This window comes from Podarcis bocagei, assembly GCF_964188305.1.
Source record: "Podarcis bocagei genome assembly, chromosome: 18".
Taxonomy (NCBI): Eukaryota; Metazoa; Chordata; class Lepidosauria; order Squamata; family Lacertidae; genus Podarcis; species Podarcis bocagei.
In genome coordinates this window covers 11,638,769-11,657,085 of record NC_138144.1, presented here as the reverse complement: position 1 = coordinate 11,657,085, position 18,317 = coordinate 11,638,769, and the positions used below count along the sequence as shown (strand labels likewise).

The window sequence follows — 18,317 nt, the reverse complement described above, 5'->3', positions numbered from 1 at the left end:
CTTCTTCCAATTCTCTCCTGCCTGAAAGACTCGCTCCTCCTTCGGCAGCGAACCTACAATGTTCGCGGAACCGCGCCTTCCCCGTCGCCCCGGAACCAAAATGCGCGGGGTCTCGTTGCCTGGACGGACGGCCTTGAAGCGAAGGACAACGCATCTCACGCACGCACGCACGCAGTACGCTCTAGGAGGAAGAGATTCGGTGATCGGAGGCTTCGGGCCTTCTGACGGACAGACACCGGGAGCCAATCGGAAAGCGCCGGGAGCGCCGGCCAATCGCAGGCGGGAAGAGGCGGGGCGGAGCGCAGAGATCCCGGCGAGGCTGAAGCGGCGAGATGTCGGAGAGGAAAGTGTTAAATGTGAGTGGAAGGGGGGAGGGGGGGCTGTGACGTCAGCGGTCAGTTCTGGGGTCTCCCTCACAGGGTGGTTGTGAAGATGAAAAGATGAGGGGACCCCAAAGTGAGGCTTGGCTGGGGGGGGGATCCCGGGGCCCCGAGGGGGGGAGGGGAGGGGGTCGAGGTCTGCCCCCCAGGAGAGAGGGAGCCGGGACAGAATCGGGCCCTGGGGAGGGAGGGGGGACTGGACCTGGGGGTCCCTTCCAACTCTGGGATTCCCGTGGCCCCTTGGTTCTCAAACTTGATCCCTTCCAGAAGTCCATTCCAAAACCAAAGCGTTCCAGAACCAAGGCGCGCTTTCCCCGCCCCTGTTCCCCTTCTCCCATTGATCCATAAAAGGAAAGCAATAACCAATATACTGTACAATAAATAAGACAGCATTGTATATGATAAAAATGGGGGGGGGGGAATCTTACCTGCACTGATGATGGTCATTGTTTGGATGGGGGGCTTTTATCCATTTCCACAGTCACACAGTCAATCAATCAATCAATCAATCAATGAGGAGCTGAACTGGGTGCCACACAGTCACAAAAAAAAATGAACCGAAAAAGCCACAAAAACACAAAATAAATAGCAAAAAACAAAAGCCCCAAACTTAATCCATTCCAGAAATCCGTTTGACTTCCAAAATGTTCAAAAACCAAGGCGCAGCGTCTGATTGGCACGGGCGCCCCTGAAACAATAGCCAACAGCCGCAGCAGACGTTAGGCTTCCAAAAAACGTTCGAAAACCGGAACACTTCCCAAGGCATTTGGGAACCAAGGTACCACTGCATATGGTTCTGTGTTATTGGGTAGAGAGACAAGTAGATAAAAGGCTCCTGTGTGGCTGGAGGGATGAAGAAGAGAGGTGGGGGGGATTGGGAAACAGCGGGGCTGGCAATCAGTTAATGGGGAGCCCCTGGTTGGGGTGGGGGAGAGAAACCTACCTCGCAGGACTGGGGCGCTTTGATTGATTGATTGATTTGAATCTGGGTTGCTACTTCGCTGGCTTTTCTGTGCTCATAAACCCAAATTCAAAGCTTAGGAAAGACCCTCTTTGAGACTCTGATGAGCCAGCCAGACAATGCCGGGTTATTCATTTGTATTTTATTTTATTTATAAAATATATTCAACTTGACTGTAAGAACAAACAAGCCTCAAAGTGGTTTACAAACAACAAAGCAGTAAAACTGACAGAAAAAAACACAAAAAATGTGCAAAAGTTAAAAGACTAAAACAGATTCAGATAGCCTCCACTTTCTCTATGTCCTTATAGCATTTACATCTCATTTCCCTAAGAGATCTGGTTCTTCCAACCCCCATCCTATATCATTTATTACTGCTTTTACACCACTCCTTTCCTCCAAGGAGCTCAAGGTGGCATACTGATTTGCCCCCTCCTTCCCTCCCTCCCCATGTTATCCCCTGAGGAAGATTAGGCTGTTGGCATCAGCACTGTGTTACCAGCACAGAAATGACCTCTCCAAGGAAAAAGCGTAGGCTGTGAGTCTGGAGGCCCTGGGCTGGGTCCAGAGGAGAGCAGAGCAAGACGCTTGGCTGCAGGAGTTGCTGGAAGGAGGAGTACAAGGCACAATCCACGTGTCTTAGGCACTTGTGAATTTGTGTAGGGATTACTCCTGAGCCTTTTCTTCTCCTGAAGATGCCCCACAAGGCAGCAGGAGTTTAGAACCAGGGTTTTCCTTCTCCCAGATGGGCTCCCTTCCAGCAACTCCTGCAGCCCAGCCGGTGCCCAATGTCTTGCTCTGCTTTCCTTTGGGCCACATCAGCCAGGCAGAGAGGGGGTCTTGTCATCTGGGCTGCCCAGGACCTCCAGACCCACAGCCCAGGCTTGTGCCCCGGGGAGATCACCTGGGTGCTGCTGACGCAGCAAAAACAATGCGGGAGGCAGCAGTTGCAAGTCAGCAGACTCTTCAGCCACAGCAGGCGCTGTGATTCTCCAGCAGTTTGACTTCACCCCTGGAAGCGCAATCTATGATCTCTCAAGACAGACGGATGTCAACACATGTGACATCAGGTGCGAGGCAGGTAGAGAGATGGTTTTTAATATACAGCCAGGAACCTTGAAGTGCACTCCCAGGAAGGGAAATCTGGCTTCCTCAACTCCCTTGCTCCGCCAACACCAGAGTAGGTGCTTTTGAAGACACCGCGTGGTCAACTGGTGAGCAGCTTTCTCAAACAGACCCAAAAGGTTCACCACTCCTTGCTGCAAGAGAGAACAAAGAGCCCAAGTTCACTGTGTCACAGGAGCAAATTTCAGCCAGTCTCTCCAGGGCTGGGAATTGGGATAGACAAATAAATAAGGAGCTTGAAAAGCAAATTGACCAGAGAAGCTTGCGGAATAGAGAATTGACCGGCCCTGTCTCATTTGGGATGGAGGTTGTGCTAAGTTGCTTAGTAGGTGTTTTTGTGCTACTGGAAAACAGATGTGGTTTTGTGACCACCAGCTCCTGGGCGCTGCCAAAGCCTGCATGAGAACAATCTGCTCTTTCATCTGACCCATCTTTTTTCCTTGTGTCCTAGAAATACTACCCTCCAGACTTTGATCCATCTAAGATCCCCAAGCTTAAACTTCCAAAGGACAGGCAGTATGTGGTCCGACTGATGGCACCTTTCAACATGCGGTAAGGAAGAATGTTGCGCAAGACCCTTTCCCCCACCCCTGAGAATTTTTTGGGCCTTATTGGCTCAGTTACATCGCCAGAGCTTTCTGTGTGAAATGATTTAGTTGTGTGGAACCTAAAAAGATTTCATTTGAGATATAATAACGAAGAATAAAGAACCAGATGTGAACGTGAGAATTGAGATTACAGTTTCTGGTCTAATAATAATAATAATAATTAACAATAATAATTGATTACTTATACCCCACTCATCTGGCCAGGCCTCCCCAGCCACTCTGGGCAGCTTCCAACAGGATATTAAAAACACAATAAAACATCAGACATTAAAAACTTTCCTAAACAGGGAAGTAATACAGGGTTATAATACTCACAGCAATCTGTGCAGATTTACGTTTTCTTGTACCTTATTACATCAATATACACACAGTACTGCATTTTTCAGTGAAAACATTGCCAGGCTCTCTTCTTTCCTTTACTCTTACCATACTTGTATGTTTAACCATATTTACAATATCCTAGTCTTAGTTATCTATTCCTCCAAAGCTGGCATTCTTAATTTTTTTGCCCCCAATATTAAGTAATAGTCCTCCTAGCATCTTGTTCTCATACTGGCCACCCAGAGTCATTGATATAAGAAGAGGCAACTGTTTAAACTCTCTAGGTGCAAGACCTGTGGCGAGTACATCTACAAAGGAAAGAAGTTCAACGCCCGGAAGGAGACGGTCCAGAATGAGTCTTACCTGGGGCTTCCCATCTTCCGGTTTTATATCAAATGCACCCGCTGCCTGGCAGAAATCACCTTCAAGGTACGAGCTGTCTTCATCCTTCTTTTTCCCCAGTGCAGCTGAAAAACAAATAATGGAAAGACACCATTTGATGCATCAATGCAATAGCAAATTGGAAGCGCCGGTCAGTGGGAAAGCATTCCTCACTAACCGCAGGTTCTGGGTCAAGCACAAGGGAACCCCAAATTGAGTGGCATTGCAGTGACCCAGCCTTGAGGTGACCAGCGCATGATGGAGAAGAAAGTCCTTGTCCTTGAGGGGTGTTGATCATGCCTTCCTTAGCACAGGGTAATTACAGGTATCTCCCCACATATGCAGAGGTTACATTCTGGGCTCCTGCAGATAAGCAAACACCCTCTCTGCTGCTCTCTTTCCAATCTGGACCAAAAATACTGTATCCAGAAATTGTGGATAATTAGAATTGAAGCTCTGGGGCCTGCAGGAGGCAGGGAGGCTGAGCGGTTTAAACAAAGCCCCACTGTGTCTCCAGACTTTTTGTGGCTTCCTCCACCCTCACTGACATTCTCTTCGGGCTCTGGGGAGGGTCTCCTTGCAAGCCACATGGACTCTCCAGCGCTCTCCTGCCATTTCCAGCTTTGAATCAAATTATTTATTTCCCTGTACTGCTTGTATATGCAGTTGCGTGTGAGTTAATCGCGCGTAAGTGGAAGGACACCTGTAGAGCCAAGAGAATTGGCTTTGTGATTCTGCCTCCCTGCTATGCATCCTAAATAAATTGGCAGGGTTTGATTATTTGTGTTCCTTTAGCTAAGCATGGCTCAAGACACCTTGGGCAAATAAAGTTCTTTGTTTAGTAAGAACGTAACAAGAGTCCTGCTGGATCAGACCCCAGCATCTTTCTTTCCCCAGTGGACAGACAGATGAGGGCTTGAAGGCCAGAGCCTCTCCTGCTGCGAGGAACGAAGCAGCAGCTGCTGGATCCGGCTTAGCCTAGCATGCTGTCCTCACAGTGTCCAGCCGTGCACTCATGGTGCGCTCCCTGACTAGCAGTCATGCACAGGCCAGGAGCAACTCGGCCTGTGGGTCTCCCACTGAAATAGCTCCCTCTTTCTTCCTGTGTCCCCATCAGACAGACCCCGAGAACACAGACTACGCCATGGAGCACGGGGCCACGCGGAACTTCCAGGCCGAGAAGCTACTGGAGGAAGAGGAGAAGCGCCTGCAGAAAGAGAGAGAGGATGAAGAGCTGAACAACCCAATGAAGGTATTTTCCACCAGTCCCACAAGGGAAACCTTCCCTTTCATTTAAGCTCCTCTTCATGAATTGCTGTAGGTTGCTTTGAGTTAATTTGGTTAAACTAGTTAGTTTAATTGAGTGAGTGTAAGAATAACAAAGTAACAAAAACATATGTTCCTGCTTTACCCCAAAGGTTTTGGAGAACAGGACCAAGGACTCCAAGCTGGAGATGGAAGTTCTGGAGAACCTCCAGGAGCTGAAGGAGCTGAACCAGCGCCAGGCCCACGTGGACTTTGAGTCCATGCTGCAGCAGTACAAAGACTATGAGGAGCAGCAGAAAGAGCGGGAGCTGGAGGAGGACGAGCAGGAGACAAAGTGAGAGCCAGGGCTGCCTCACATACACCAAAACGTGTGTGTGAATGTTTTATTGCTGACTAGGGGCTGCTACCCCCGCTTGCTTTGCTTGCCTAACCCTCTCCTTCCCCTTAGAGCTTGCCAGAAGCATGATGATGTTTGTTTATACCCTGCCCATTGGCTGGGTTTCCCCAGTCACTCTGGACGGCTCACAGCATATATAAAAACTTAGTAAAACTGCCCCACCCCCACCCCCGCTTATCATTTCCCCTGCCAGGCCTGCCCCCACGTTGGAGCTGCAGATGAGAAGGGCAGGGAGAACTGCAAAAAGCTTAAACCTTCTCATGCCACCCTGGCCATCTTGCCACCTCTTCTGGCAGTCTTGTTCCTTCCTGTGCTCCTCCTCCTGATGGAACAGCTCTTCTTCCTAATTTGCTGGGTGGCAGCAGCAGCAGGATCAGGTCCCTGAGCTGGCCCGGGAGGAGGGAGGTGGCTGATAGTAGCACCAGCCAGTTGTGTTGCTGGTCAGCTAGACAAACTGGATCCTGGAGGCAGGGGCCCTGGCGCTGGGAGACTGAGGAGCCGATGGAGTTTGTGGACAGCTGCAGCCCATCTGCAGTTTGCCTGGGCTTCCTATCCACTGCTTCCTGTCACACTGTCGGTCAGGGTTTCCCAGACTTGGATCTCCAGCTGTTTTTGGACTGCGATTCCCATAATCCCAGACCACTGGTCCTGCTGACTAGGGATGAGGGGAGTTGAGACCCAAGTTTGGGAAGCCCTGCTGTAGCTCATCGTGCCACCTGCCTGTGGCCAACTAGCTAGCAGCATGCCTACATTTTTACATGTTTATTACACAGTAAAATTTAGAATTGCTTTCCACCCCCTACTCCCTGAACCCTGGTTTCCTTTGACAAAATCTTTCCTTTAGAGCAGCTAGCAGCAATCTGAAATTTGACTTGGGCACAATGAGCTAACCTTCTACATTCCTGGGTTCTGCCTGCTTGTATGTCGCCCTGCCAGAACTATGCTGGAACAAGCTCAGAGCAGGAGGCTGCTACAAGACTCTGATTCAGAGGACGAGGACTCTGCTTCACGTCCTGCTAAGCCGTTTGCAAAAGCGAAGCCTACAGACATCCTGCAAGAGGTATTGTGCGGAGAGGACTGTCCCACCACAGACAGGTGCATCCCTGAGATGCCAGCTGCCTTGAGAGACGTACCCCCACCCCATCCCCTGAGCCCCAGGTCATTGGTCTTGTCTCAATTGCATTGCTAGTGATGAGTTCAAACTTGGCACCCTCTGCCTGCCCACACCATGCAAAAGGGAATTCCCCTCCCAATCTCGGGCATCACCTTGATTTTAGGGTGTGTTTACAGCAGCAGGAGGAAAACAGCTAGATCATGACTGTTGAGGCAGATGCAGCCAGAATAGTGTGGATTGCTGAACAATAGCTACATCGTTATGCGTGGTCTGGAGGCTCCATCTGGTGGAAAACACTGCAGCTGGAGTGTTGATGGGGACAGACTCAGGTGCTCCAAAGCTTGCACTGGCTGCCCCTTCGCTCCCAGGCCAGGTGGAAGGTTCCTGTATTAATTTACACGGCCTTTAACAATTTGAGTCTAATAATAATAATAATAATAATAAATTTATTATTTATACCCTGCCCATCTGGCTGGGTTTCCCCAGCCACTCTGGGCGACTTCCAACCGAATATTAAAAACAATACAGCATCAGACATTAAAAACTTCCCTAAACAGGGCTGCCTTCAGTTGTCTTTTAAAAGTAAAATAGTTGCTTATTGCCTTGACATCTGATGGGAGGGTGTTCCACAGGGCAGGCGCCACTACTGAGAAGGCCCTCTGCCTGGTTCCCTGTAACTTCACTTCTCGCAGCGAGGGAACCACCAGAAGGCCCTTGGAGCTCGACCTCAGTGTCTGGGCTGGACGATGGGGGTGGAGACGCTCCTTCAGGTATACAGGACCAAGGCCGTTTAGGGCTTTCAAGGTCAGCACCAACACTTTGAATTGTGCTCGGGAATGTCCTGGGGTTTCCCAGTGCCTCCAGGTGCGCCTCATCAGACTGTGTTAGTGGTCTCCCTTGACACAGATGCTTGGCTTGGATCTGCCAGGAGCCCAGGAGCCCATAAGCACATAAAAAGACACGAGGAGGCTCTGGGCTCAAGAGCCCTCTCCTCTCTTGCCGTTTCCAGCAGTGGGATCTGTATTTGGGGCCCAATCTTACGGGAACTTCCAGTTGAGGTTTTTGAACTTCCAGCACTTACTGAAGGCTTTTCATTCCATCAGGAACTTCAGTCACATTCAGATTTTATCGTTTTCATTTTTAATCTTACTGCATTGGGCATTTGGTCCAGCGCTTAGAGCCAGCTGTGACAAAACAGTATTGAATTGTCGAAAGAAAGAAATGAACTCCCATCATTGGCTGTGCTTGCTGGGGGTGTTGGGAGTTGTAGTACAGTGATACCTGGCAGAGTAGAGGGTCCCCTTCACCTGGCGCATTCAGTTATTCTCTGGGTGGAAGAAAACAAAGATGACTTACTATGCATGCATAATTTTAAAGTTTATGTTTGTGCCAACCACAGTTGCAGAGTTGAGCAGATAGGTTGCTGGAGTTGTTAGCCTTTTAACCCCCAGCGTGCAACACAAAATCTTATTGTTCTCCCCTGTCCCATCCCGCCCCCCGGCCTCATCTCAGGACTCGGAGCCTCAAGCAAAGAAGCTGAAGGTGGAAAGCTGGGAGAGGAGCATCGGGAAACTCTCAAGCAAGGTCAAACTGTCTGGGCTGGTGACTGCCAAGAGGAAGCCAGTTAGTAGTGCGGCCAATGGAGCAGACAGTGGAGATGCACCACCAGGCACAGGTAACGGAGGGGGTGGAGAGTTATAAGTATTTCTCTCTCTCTCTCTCTCTCTCTCTCTCACACACACACACACACACACACACACACACACACACAAATAGCCATGTCAACTAGTTCCTTTATTAGGCTGACCAATAGTGGGCAAGGTTTTCGAGTTCTCTTTCATCAGACTTGATGGTAAACTAAGCCAGGTTCTAGGGCGTAGGGTGGGAATAATTGACTGGTGTCAAAACCCTAAGACCCTGCATTTCATCACAGTTGTGGGTGGAAGCCGCAGAGGCTCAGATAAGCCTCTGTTAGCTGCTTCACAGGTTTTACATTGCCCCAAGGACTAATGGGCTGACTTCCCCCATGGGGATGATGATAATAATAATAATAGTAACTTTAATATTTGTACCCCACCCACCTGACTGGGTTGCCCCAGCCACTCAAGGCAGCTTCCAACAAATATAAAAGGATAACAAAACATCAAACATTAAAAACTTCCCAATGCAGGGTTGCCTTCAGATGTCTTCTAAAAGTCATTTAGTTGTTTGTCTCCTTGACATCTGATGGTAGGGTGTTCCACAGGGCGGGCGCCACTACCAAGATGGCCCTCTGCCTGGTTGCCTGTAACTTCTTTTCTCACAGGGAAGGGAACCCCCAGAAGACCCTCGGAGGCTGAACAATGAGGGTGGAGATGCTCCTTCAGGTATACAGGGCCAAAGCCATTTAGGGCTTTAAAGGTCAGCACCAACACTTTGAATTGTGCTTGGAAATGTACTGGGATCAATGTAGATCCTTAAGGACTGGTGTTATATGATCCCATCAGCTGCTCCCAGTCACCAGTCTAGCAGCTGCTTTCTGGATTAGTTGTAGTTTCCGTGTTGCCTTCCAAGGTAGCCCCACGTAGAGCGCGTGGCAGTAGTCTTACATGGCTTTCCAGGTAAGAATGCCAGAGCCTGCTAGATCAGGCCAGTGGCCCATTAGTCCAGCCTCATGTTCTCCCAGTGGCCCCCCAGATCCCCAAAGGGAAATCCGCAAGGAGGATTTGAGCTCAAGTGTCGTGTCCCCAGCTCTGGTTTCCAGCAACTGGCATTCAGAAGCATTGCTGCCTCTGACTCTGGAAGTGGAGGAGAGTCTGTGTGGCTGGTAGCCGTTGAGAGTCATAAATTAGTCTAAGCCTCTTTTAGAGCCACCCAACTTGGTAGCCCTCACTGCCGTCTTGTGCCATCTAGCTCTGCGCTGCGCCAAGAAGCTCTTCCTTCAGCTGTCCTGAATCTTCCAGTCTTCAGCTTCATTGGATGTCCATTGAATGTTCCAATATTACGAGAGAGGGGGGAAATGTGTCTACCTTTTTTGTGAACCTACCAAGTCCCAGACGCTGCAGCCTTTCCTTCCAGGAGAGTTACTCCATCTCCTTTATATACCGTATTTTTTGCACCATAACACTCACTTTTTTCCTCCTAAAAAGTATGGGGAAATGTCTGTGCGTGTTATGGAGGGAATGCCTACGGGTGGCATGCCTACGGATTTTCCTCCTCTAAAAACTATGTGCGTGTTATGGTCGGGTGCGTGTTATAGAGCGAAAAATACGGTATTTGGTGGCCCTTTTCAGAAGCTTTTCAAATTCTACAACCTCCTTTCTGAGGATACCGGAACTGTACACAGCATTCCCAAGGTGGTCGCACCATAGATTTGATAATGGCCTCATGATGCTGGCAGTTCTTGTTTCCCGTTGCTGAACTGCAGCTCCCACCATCCCTGACTGTTGAGCATGCTGGCTGTTGGAGCTGCTGGAAATTGAGTCCAGCAGCATCTGGAGGATCCCCATCCCTGATCTGGAATATACTTTGAGGCCTCTGCCTCCCCAGCTTGTGCAAAATGTCCAACCTTTGCTTCTGTTTTGGCTGTTTCCAGGTGCTGGGAGTACAAGCAGCCCCTCTGGGGGGGCCTCTCTGGCCTCTGTCCCCAAAGCAGGAGCTTCCTCCCTCAGCCTTCTGGGAGCCTATTCTGACAGCGAGGACAGCAAGAGCGACTGAGCGCCACAGGAGAGTGACAACCCCCAAGCTTCACACGATACTTCCCTGGTAGTTGGTCTCCCTACACGGTGGTATCTCGTCCACCCGCACACCAAACCACCTGCAGATGTTTTTTCCTCTGTGGAATCTTTTCCCCACCAGCTGCAACATTTGCCTTGGGCTTCTCCTCCCGATGTGACTTGGGCATCCGCTAACAGGTCTCCTTTCTGCCACCTCCAGACCGTGAGTCAGACCGGCCAGCCTCCTCCTGGATTCCTGTGGTGGTTTGGTACAGAGAAAGCAAAGCTTGAAGGGCCCTCTGCAGAGCCAGCCCCCGGAGAGTGCTGAAGCCCCAGGCCAGGCCAGGGAAGTTCCCTCTCTGGTCTTCTCTGCAGTCCTCCCTTACCAGACCACTCGGTGCAGCTGGTTCCTTCCAGAGGAGCAGGACCCCGAATGCAAGGGGGCCGGCTAGTGAACAGCCAACATGGGGGGAAATAGGACTTTCACGACCCCAACCAGCACAAGAAGTCCCACCCACCCCAAGAAGGGGGGGGGGGCATTGCTCTGTTTGTTGAAGATCCTCCAAGTTGACAGAGCCACGTTCCGTCCCCTGCTCTCTAATGGACATTTTCAAAAGCCAGAAGCCTAGCACAGTGTGTGGGTGTCATCCATCCACCATTTTGAATTTGGCAATGAAAGAAGAACAGCCTGTTGTCATCCCCACAAACACAAATAGATGTCTGCCGTTTTGATAACGACTTGGAAGGAAATGGGGGGGAGGGGCTTACCAGATTTGTTCATGCTAATCTGTTTGCATGTGGTCAGACGGGACATGAAATTAAGCACACCTTGCGTGCTCAGGTTTTATTCATCTTAAGTAGCAGCTACTCAAGGGTTCAAGGCATTCCAGACTGGGCTGCAGGAGGCAAAGGTTAAGCCCTCTCTCCCCCCCCCCTTCCTGAAAACCAAGTTATGTGCTTAACCTCAGGTGGATTGTTTTGTCCTCATCTCCCAAAGTCCTGGGGCTTGTTTAGTAGAATATCCACCCTTGTCTGTCTGCATCAATCAAGCGGCCATCAGTGTAACTTAATAAAAGATACAGGTGAAAGTGTGTTCTCTTCCCCCTTTATTAGAGGTTACCGCCCACACACTTCTGCTGCGCCTTTCTGCTTGTGTGGTGGTGAGGCGTTCTCAAAGTAAAGGAAGGATTGAACTCTGATTAATAAGAATACACACAGAAGCTTGAACCAGTCTCTATCCCCTGGCCCAAGTCGTTTTATTCACAAAAGAACTTTATACAGAGTGTTCTAAGAACCAATCAGATTTCTTCTGAGCATTTCAACAAACCCCACTGGGGACAAAGTTAAACTACCAAAACTAATTAAGCATGGGGTAAATAAAACAGAACTACAAAGAAGTGCATTTGGCAGCCCCGGGAGGTGATAAACAAGCAATGTACATGATAAGAAGGATGGCCAGGAAGACAGCAATCATTATCACCTTCAGGTGAGATCTGTTTCCTGGCCCTAAGATTAACATCCTAAGATTAACATATCAGAAAAGCTACATCAAGGAAACTGGCCACTGTCTTTGATGACCCAGGATGTCTTTGATGACCAAGGCAAGGCAGACACATATTACACAACGGAGTGCGAAAGATCCTGAGTGCCGGGCGGGTGGCGGGGAGGCGACTTCAGGGTTCAAGGTCATTTGGCAGAAGGTAAAAGGATGTGGGTGGTGCTGTGGGTGAAACCACAGAGCCTAGGGCTTGCCGATCAGAAGGTTGGCGGTTCAAATCCCCATGACAGGGTGAGCTCCCGTTTCTCAGTCCCTGCTCCTGCCAACCTAGCAGTTTGAAAGCACATCAAAGTCAAGTAGATAAATAGGTACCACTCCGATGGGAAGGTAAACGGCGTTTCCATGCGCTGCTCTTGTTTGCCAGAAGTGGCTTAGTCATGCTGGCCACATGACCTGGAAGCTGTACGCCGGCTCCCTCGGCCAATAAAGCGAGATGAGCGCCGCAACCCCAGAGTCGGCCACGACTGGACCTAAGGGTCAGGGGTCCCTTTACCTTAAAAGGAAAGGAGGTGGGGGGGGGTTCTGCCCGCTTGAATTGGATCAACCCAATCATGGTTGGAAACCTGCAAGAAGAGCCTGGGCACAAGAGCAACTCTGGCCCCCTGTGGTTTCCTGCAGTGGGTATTCAGAAGCATCGCTGCCTCCAACCAGGGCCAGAGCAGAGCCATCCTGGCTAGTAGCCACTCTCTTCCATGAATTTGCCCAACCCTCTTGTAAGCCCATCCAAGTTGGTGGCCTCCTGTGGGAGGGAGTTCCACAGTTTATGTGCAGTGGGAAGAAGGACTTTCCTATATCTGTCCTGAATCTTCCAGCATTGATCTTCATTGCATGCCTGTGGGCTCCAGTGTCAGGAAAGAGAAACGGACACTTTTCCTGACCTGCTTCCTCCCTGCCAGGCCTTCCCTCCCCTTCTGTCTCCTCTCACTTTCCTTTTCCCCAAAACAAAAAGTCCCAAGCGCTGCAGCGTTTCCTTAAAGGGGATCCCATTAAATGGCAGAGGGGAGAGGAAGGCAGTGATCATGGCCAGGATGCCCGTAACGCATCACACCTTCCGCCTTGTACAATAAGATGATAATTTTTTTAAAAAAGTAGTGTTTGCAAGTAGAGTAATGGCTGTCGCTTCTGTTTTGGTTGTTCCACCTTATACATGAGAAGAAGATCTCTGTCCAAGTGAGCTGCAGCGGAAAGTCTCTTTGGCAGAAGTCCCAGTTGTGGCTTAGCCATAAAGAGCTCCCGTCCGGGGCTGGAAGGAGCAGCCTGTCCGATTCTGCCAACCTTCGATGAACGAGGTCTAGTGTTACCAGAGGGACCAAATCACTTTCTCCGTGCCATGCATAATTTTATACACTCTTAATCTTGTCGCCTCTTCCTCACACCAATGAAATCACAGGGGCCTTTTCTGCTGACCTCATAATGTACCTCTGCCGCAAACAGACATCACTCTCAGTTCTTCTTGCAGCCTGCAGGGGGCATCTTGCAGTGAGAGTTATTTATTTTTAAATGGCAGCTGGAACTAGGCGAATGGTCTGTAGTTCTGAACTGCATCTTCCCCTGATGAGCGGATCCTAGTAGGAGAGCTGGCAGACTTCTTGGTCCCTCTGTAGTCTGTAGCTGTTCTGCCTCCTCAGAGATGCTGTGGTGTGAATGGCGCATGGATAAAGAGGACGGGAGTGGGAAGTCTGCTCTTACACGGAGTGCAGAAGGAAAAGGTTCTGTTGAGAGCTGTTGTGGCCCAGAAACACCTGCAGGGGCACTGGGTTGGCGTAGGCTGCTTTCTCTGCTCCAGGGTTGAGATAGCTTTCTTTATTTTGGAGCATTCTTGCCTCGCTCTTCAGCCAAAAAGGCTCCCAGTGCGTCTTGCATACAATTGCTTTGAAATAAGCCCTCAGACCTTGAGATTTCAGGACCCAAAGTTGAGACTGAGGGTCGCCTCCTGGTGATGTAATGGGGGGCTGGAGATGCCACAGGGCAGGCTCAGGTGATGCTGTGCACTCTCCCACTACTGAGCCCCAGAGACGGAGGTTAATTGGGAGAGGGGTGGAGGGAGCAGAGGAGGGCAGACCCCCCTCCCCAGATAATGATGCAATATTTTTTACCCATCTCCTGGACTGAAGAGTGCAAGCTGCATGCACAGTCTTTTTAATGTTGTTGTTGACGGCACTCTTGCCCACTGCGAGATTCAAGACCTGCCCCTGCCCCCTGGAGGGCATCAGGCAAACTAGGTACTTCAGACCAGCCCTGAAGGTCTTGCAAACCTAATCATGAGCAATTGACATTGAAAGACTTCAAGGATTGGAGGCACCTGATGGAGTCAGAAAAAGGAGAAGCAACTACAGGCAGAGGCAACAAGTGCTTCTGCATACCACTTGCTAGGAAGTGGAGATAGCTCTTAACACCTGGGCATCTTGTTGGCCATTGTGAGAACCAGATGCTGAACGAGGCAGGCCGCCATTTCCCTCGTCCAGCAACCTCTTCTGATCTCCTTAAGACCTCCGGCTAAATCTCTTTCGGGTCAAGTACCTTACTCCCATCTGAATAGTCATTCACAAAGGGAGCAAACTCACTTTTAAAAAAAGTCTACATGCGTATCTCATCATCCAAACACCAAGCATTCTCAGGAAATCATTCGTTGAACTTGGACTACTGCCATGCGCTCTCAGTGGGGCTACGTTGGAAGGTGACTCAGAAATTACAACTAGTCCAGAATGCAGCTCCCAGACGGGTGACTGGGAGAGGCTGCCAGGAACATATAACCCTGGTCCTAAAGGATCTACGTTGGCTCCTAGTACATTTCCGGGCTCAATTCAAAGTGTTGGTGCTGACCTTTAAAGCCCTAAACAGCCTTGGCCCTGCAGACATGAAGGAGTGTCTCCACCCCCATCATTCTGCCCAGACACTGAGGTCCAGCTCCAAGAGCCTTTTGGTGGTTCCCTCCCTGCGAGAAGCCAAGTTACAGGGAACCAGGCAGAGGGCCTCCACCCGCCCTGTGGAACGCCTTCCCACCAGATGTCAAGGAGATAAAGAACTTTTAGAAGACATCAGAAAGCAGCCCTGTATTTGGAAGTTTTTAATGTTTGATGTTTTATTATGTTTTTATAGTGGCGGAAGCAACCCAGTTTGATGGGCAGGGTATTATAATTATAAATTTACTTTGATTCCTGTGGGAAATTTTCTAATGCATTTCTGGACAGGGAATTTTGACCCCAAAATGATGAAAAAAATCTGGGAAAACCCTCTGTAAAAGGCAGGCAAGCAAGGAAGAAATGCTCTCTTATTTCTCCAGTCTCTGGGGAAACAGCTGCCAGAGACCAGCAAAACACAAAAAGTAAGGCTTATTTAAGGCTGCTTATTTGTTTGCAGTAGGTATGGCTGTTTGCGTTCGGATAGAATGATAGAATCGTAGAGCTGGCAGGTATTCCAAGTGTCATCTAGTCCAGCCCCTGCAATGCAGGCATCTGCCAGGTGCCCCTCCAGCCTCTGCTTAAAAGCCTCAAGGAGGGAGAGGCCACCGTCTTCCAAGGGAGACCGTTCCACTGTCAAGCAGCTTTTGCCGTCAGAAAGTTCCTTCTGATATTTAGTAGGAAACGTCTTTCTTGTAATTTGAAGCCATGGGTTCGAGTCCTACCCTCTGGAGCAGGAGAAAGCAAGTTTGTTCCCTCTTCCCCGTGACAGACCTTGAGATATTCGAAGATGGCTCTCCTGTCTGCTCTCAGTCTCCTCTTTTGCAGGCTAAACAGATGCAGCTCCTTCAACCATTCCTCATCAGGCTCTCCAGACCCCAGATCATCTTGTTCACCTACCTCTGCACATTTTTCTTCAATTGTGGTGCTCAGAACAGGACACAGTATTCCAGGTGTGGTTTGACCAACACAGAATAGAGCAGAACTTTTACTTCCCTTGACCAGGACACTGTATTTCTGTGGATGCAGCCTAGAATAGCATTAGCTTTTTTTGCTGCTGCATCACACTGTGGACTCATGTTCAACTTGTGACCCACCAAGACCCCTCGGTCCTTTTCACATGTACTTCCCGTAAGCAGGTGTCACCCATCTTATATTTGTGCGTCTGGTTATTCCTGCCTTAAGTGCAGAACCTGACATTTGTTCCTATTGAAATTCATTTGTTAGCCTGGGCCCAGTTAAGGTAATTTTGTTCCAATCTGTTAAGGTAATTTTGAATCCTGATTCCGTCTTCTGCGGCGTGAGCAGGACCAGCATGTAAATGTGCAGTCCCTGTGTGTTGCAGCTGTGAGCTGAGCCGTGTCCTGTTCCAGGGAGAGGAGGAAAAGGAAAAAGGATCCCAGGCCTTAAACCCCAGCTGGAACCAAGCCCTGTTCCTGGTTATGGCCTCCTTTGCATCCTGTCCGCTGCTCCCCTCTCTGCTTGCTGGTGGAGCCCCTCTGCTAATGAACCACAGGCACAGGGTCTTTTTCTCCCTGCCTCAGCGATGAGTTATGGCGAGAGGCAGCAAACCGTTGCGCTGGGAGATGAATCTCCATTAGAGGAGACAGACTTTTTCCTGGGCTTTCCTCCAGCCCTCTGCCTGCGGGAGCTGGCAAGGGCGCCAGCAGTGCCAACCAGCTTTGTCTCTTGGCAGAGTTGGAGGTCGCTGGGTGACGCAGAGATTTATCATGCACCGTTTCTTGAAAGCCTCCCCATCAGTCGGGTAATGAACTGCTTTTTCTCCCCACCCCCGCTCCAAAAAATTACGATTTGAATCCATTCGAAAGCACGAAGTGCCTTCAGGAGGGCAGCTTAAAGCATGGCAAGAAATAAGAGTAGGGCGCTGCAGCGAAATGTTGCAGCAGGTTTCCAGCCCCTGACGCTCTTCCTCTCTCTGGGACTTCAGCCAGTCTGGAACAAGAGCCTTATTATAGTGCTGCTCAGAATTTGTTTTTGAAAATAATTTATCTCTTCTGATCCAACTGAGCTGTTAGGTTGGCTTAAATCACATCCATAGTGCACATTCAAAGCACCTTTATCCCACCTTAGTCATCAGAGAATTTTCTTATTCATAAGACACTTGGAAATATTTATACTTAAGGGGGAGGAAATTCACATTTTTAAAGCCTTTCTTTCTTTCTTTCTTTCTTTCTTTCTTTCTTTCTTTCTTTCTTTCTTTCTTTATCTGCACTTTTATCTTTTTTAAAAAGCCAAGCATTTAAAGGTGAAATGCAATGGACGAGAATAAAATCCAGCAGAATTATCCATCTAAAACATTGATAAAATACTGATTGATATTTGACTGGTATCGATTTTCCCTGATTAAAAAGGGAAAAGGGGAAGGAAATTCATGTTGCAAAGGCCTGTCTGAACAGGCTAGTTTTTGAAACTGGCAGTTTTATTCTTAATTCCTTTCCTAACAATCCCTAGCATGGCATTTGCCTTTTTCGCAGCGACCGCACACTAGGTTGATGTCTTTGTTGATGTCTTTTGTTGACCCCAAGGTCTCCGGGATTCTTTAGCTGTGATTCCTGCGTTGCAGGGGGTTGGACTAGATGGCCCTTGAGGTACCTTCCAACTGCACAATTCTATGATTTTATGAAAGACATCTGAAAGAAGGCAGGGGCAGTTCCTGGTGAACCTCAAGTGGCAGGGAGTTCCATAGAGTAGGTGGGGCCTGCTGCTCCAGAGCCTCGGTCCCTAGTGAGGGCAGCCATCTATCCTGAGGAACAGGAGAGTGTGTCTTCAGGGGGGAATCAAACCACTGAAGAATCACAGCACCTGCTGAGGCTGCAGAGACTGGGATTTAGGGTAGGAGAGCTGAAAAGAATGCCAAGATATTTCACAGCTAGCAACCAGTGCGTCCCTTTGGTTTCAGATAGCACATGGGAAGGCGAGTCTAAAAAGGCCAGGACACAATTTTCCATGGCCCTTTAGCAGCTATGGCGGCTCATTTACCAGAAGTAGCATTAACTAGAGATCAGGAGGCTTAGTTTGGCCAGAATCGAGTCACTACTTCCAAAGTTAAGGCTAAATACCTTACTTTCTGGTAAATGAGCCATGATAGCAGCCAGACGACAGAAAATTTGTGGCCCAGGCTTTTTAGAACCATCTACCTGAAACCAAAAAGGTGTCTTGGTTGCCAGATGTGCTTTCTTCCCAGCTCCCCTCCCCCACTATGCCTCCTGCGTTGCCTTTGCTGCATTAGCTGCACCGGTGTGACCTCTCCAGGGTGCAAGCCTGGGCACGGTGTCCGGGGGTCCTGGGCTGCCCAGGCAACAAGACTCCCCTCTTGGCTTCACTGAGCGGTCCAAAGGAAAGCAGAGCAAGACGTTGGGCACCAGCTGGGCTGCAGGAGTTGCCAGGAGGAGGCGGACAAGGCGCCATCCCAACTCCTCCCCAGATTTCTATAGAGTTCACTCCTGAGCCTTTTCTTCCCCCAAAGATCTTCCGCAAGGCAGCAGAGGTCAAGGAACTGAGTTTTCCTTCTCCTAGACAGGCTCCCTTCCCAGGTTGATGATGAGCCCCATTTGCCCCCCCCCTTCCCTCTACAGCACAGGCAGAAACTG

General features: G+C 49.5%; 1 protein-coding gene across 1 annotated transcript; it reads left to right on the top strand.

Moving 5' to 3' along the window:
* The first annotated feature begins 249 nt into the window (after positions 1-249).
* On the top strand, positions 250-11,339 carry YJU2 (YJU2 splicing factor homolog). The gene is made up of 8 exons (XM_081177982.1): positions 250-356; positions 2,918-3,018; positions 3,680-3,824; positions 4,894-5,028; positions 5,195-5,376; positions 6,376-6,499; positions 8,066-8,228; positions 10,128-11,339. Exons 1-8 carry the CDS (start codon positions 333-335, stop codon positions 10,247-10,249), a joined length of 996 nt encoding a protein of 331 aa, XP_081034108.1. The 5' UTR covers positions 250-332; the 3' UTR covers positions 10,250-11,339.
* Positions 11,340-18,317: the final 6,978 nt, after the last annotated feature.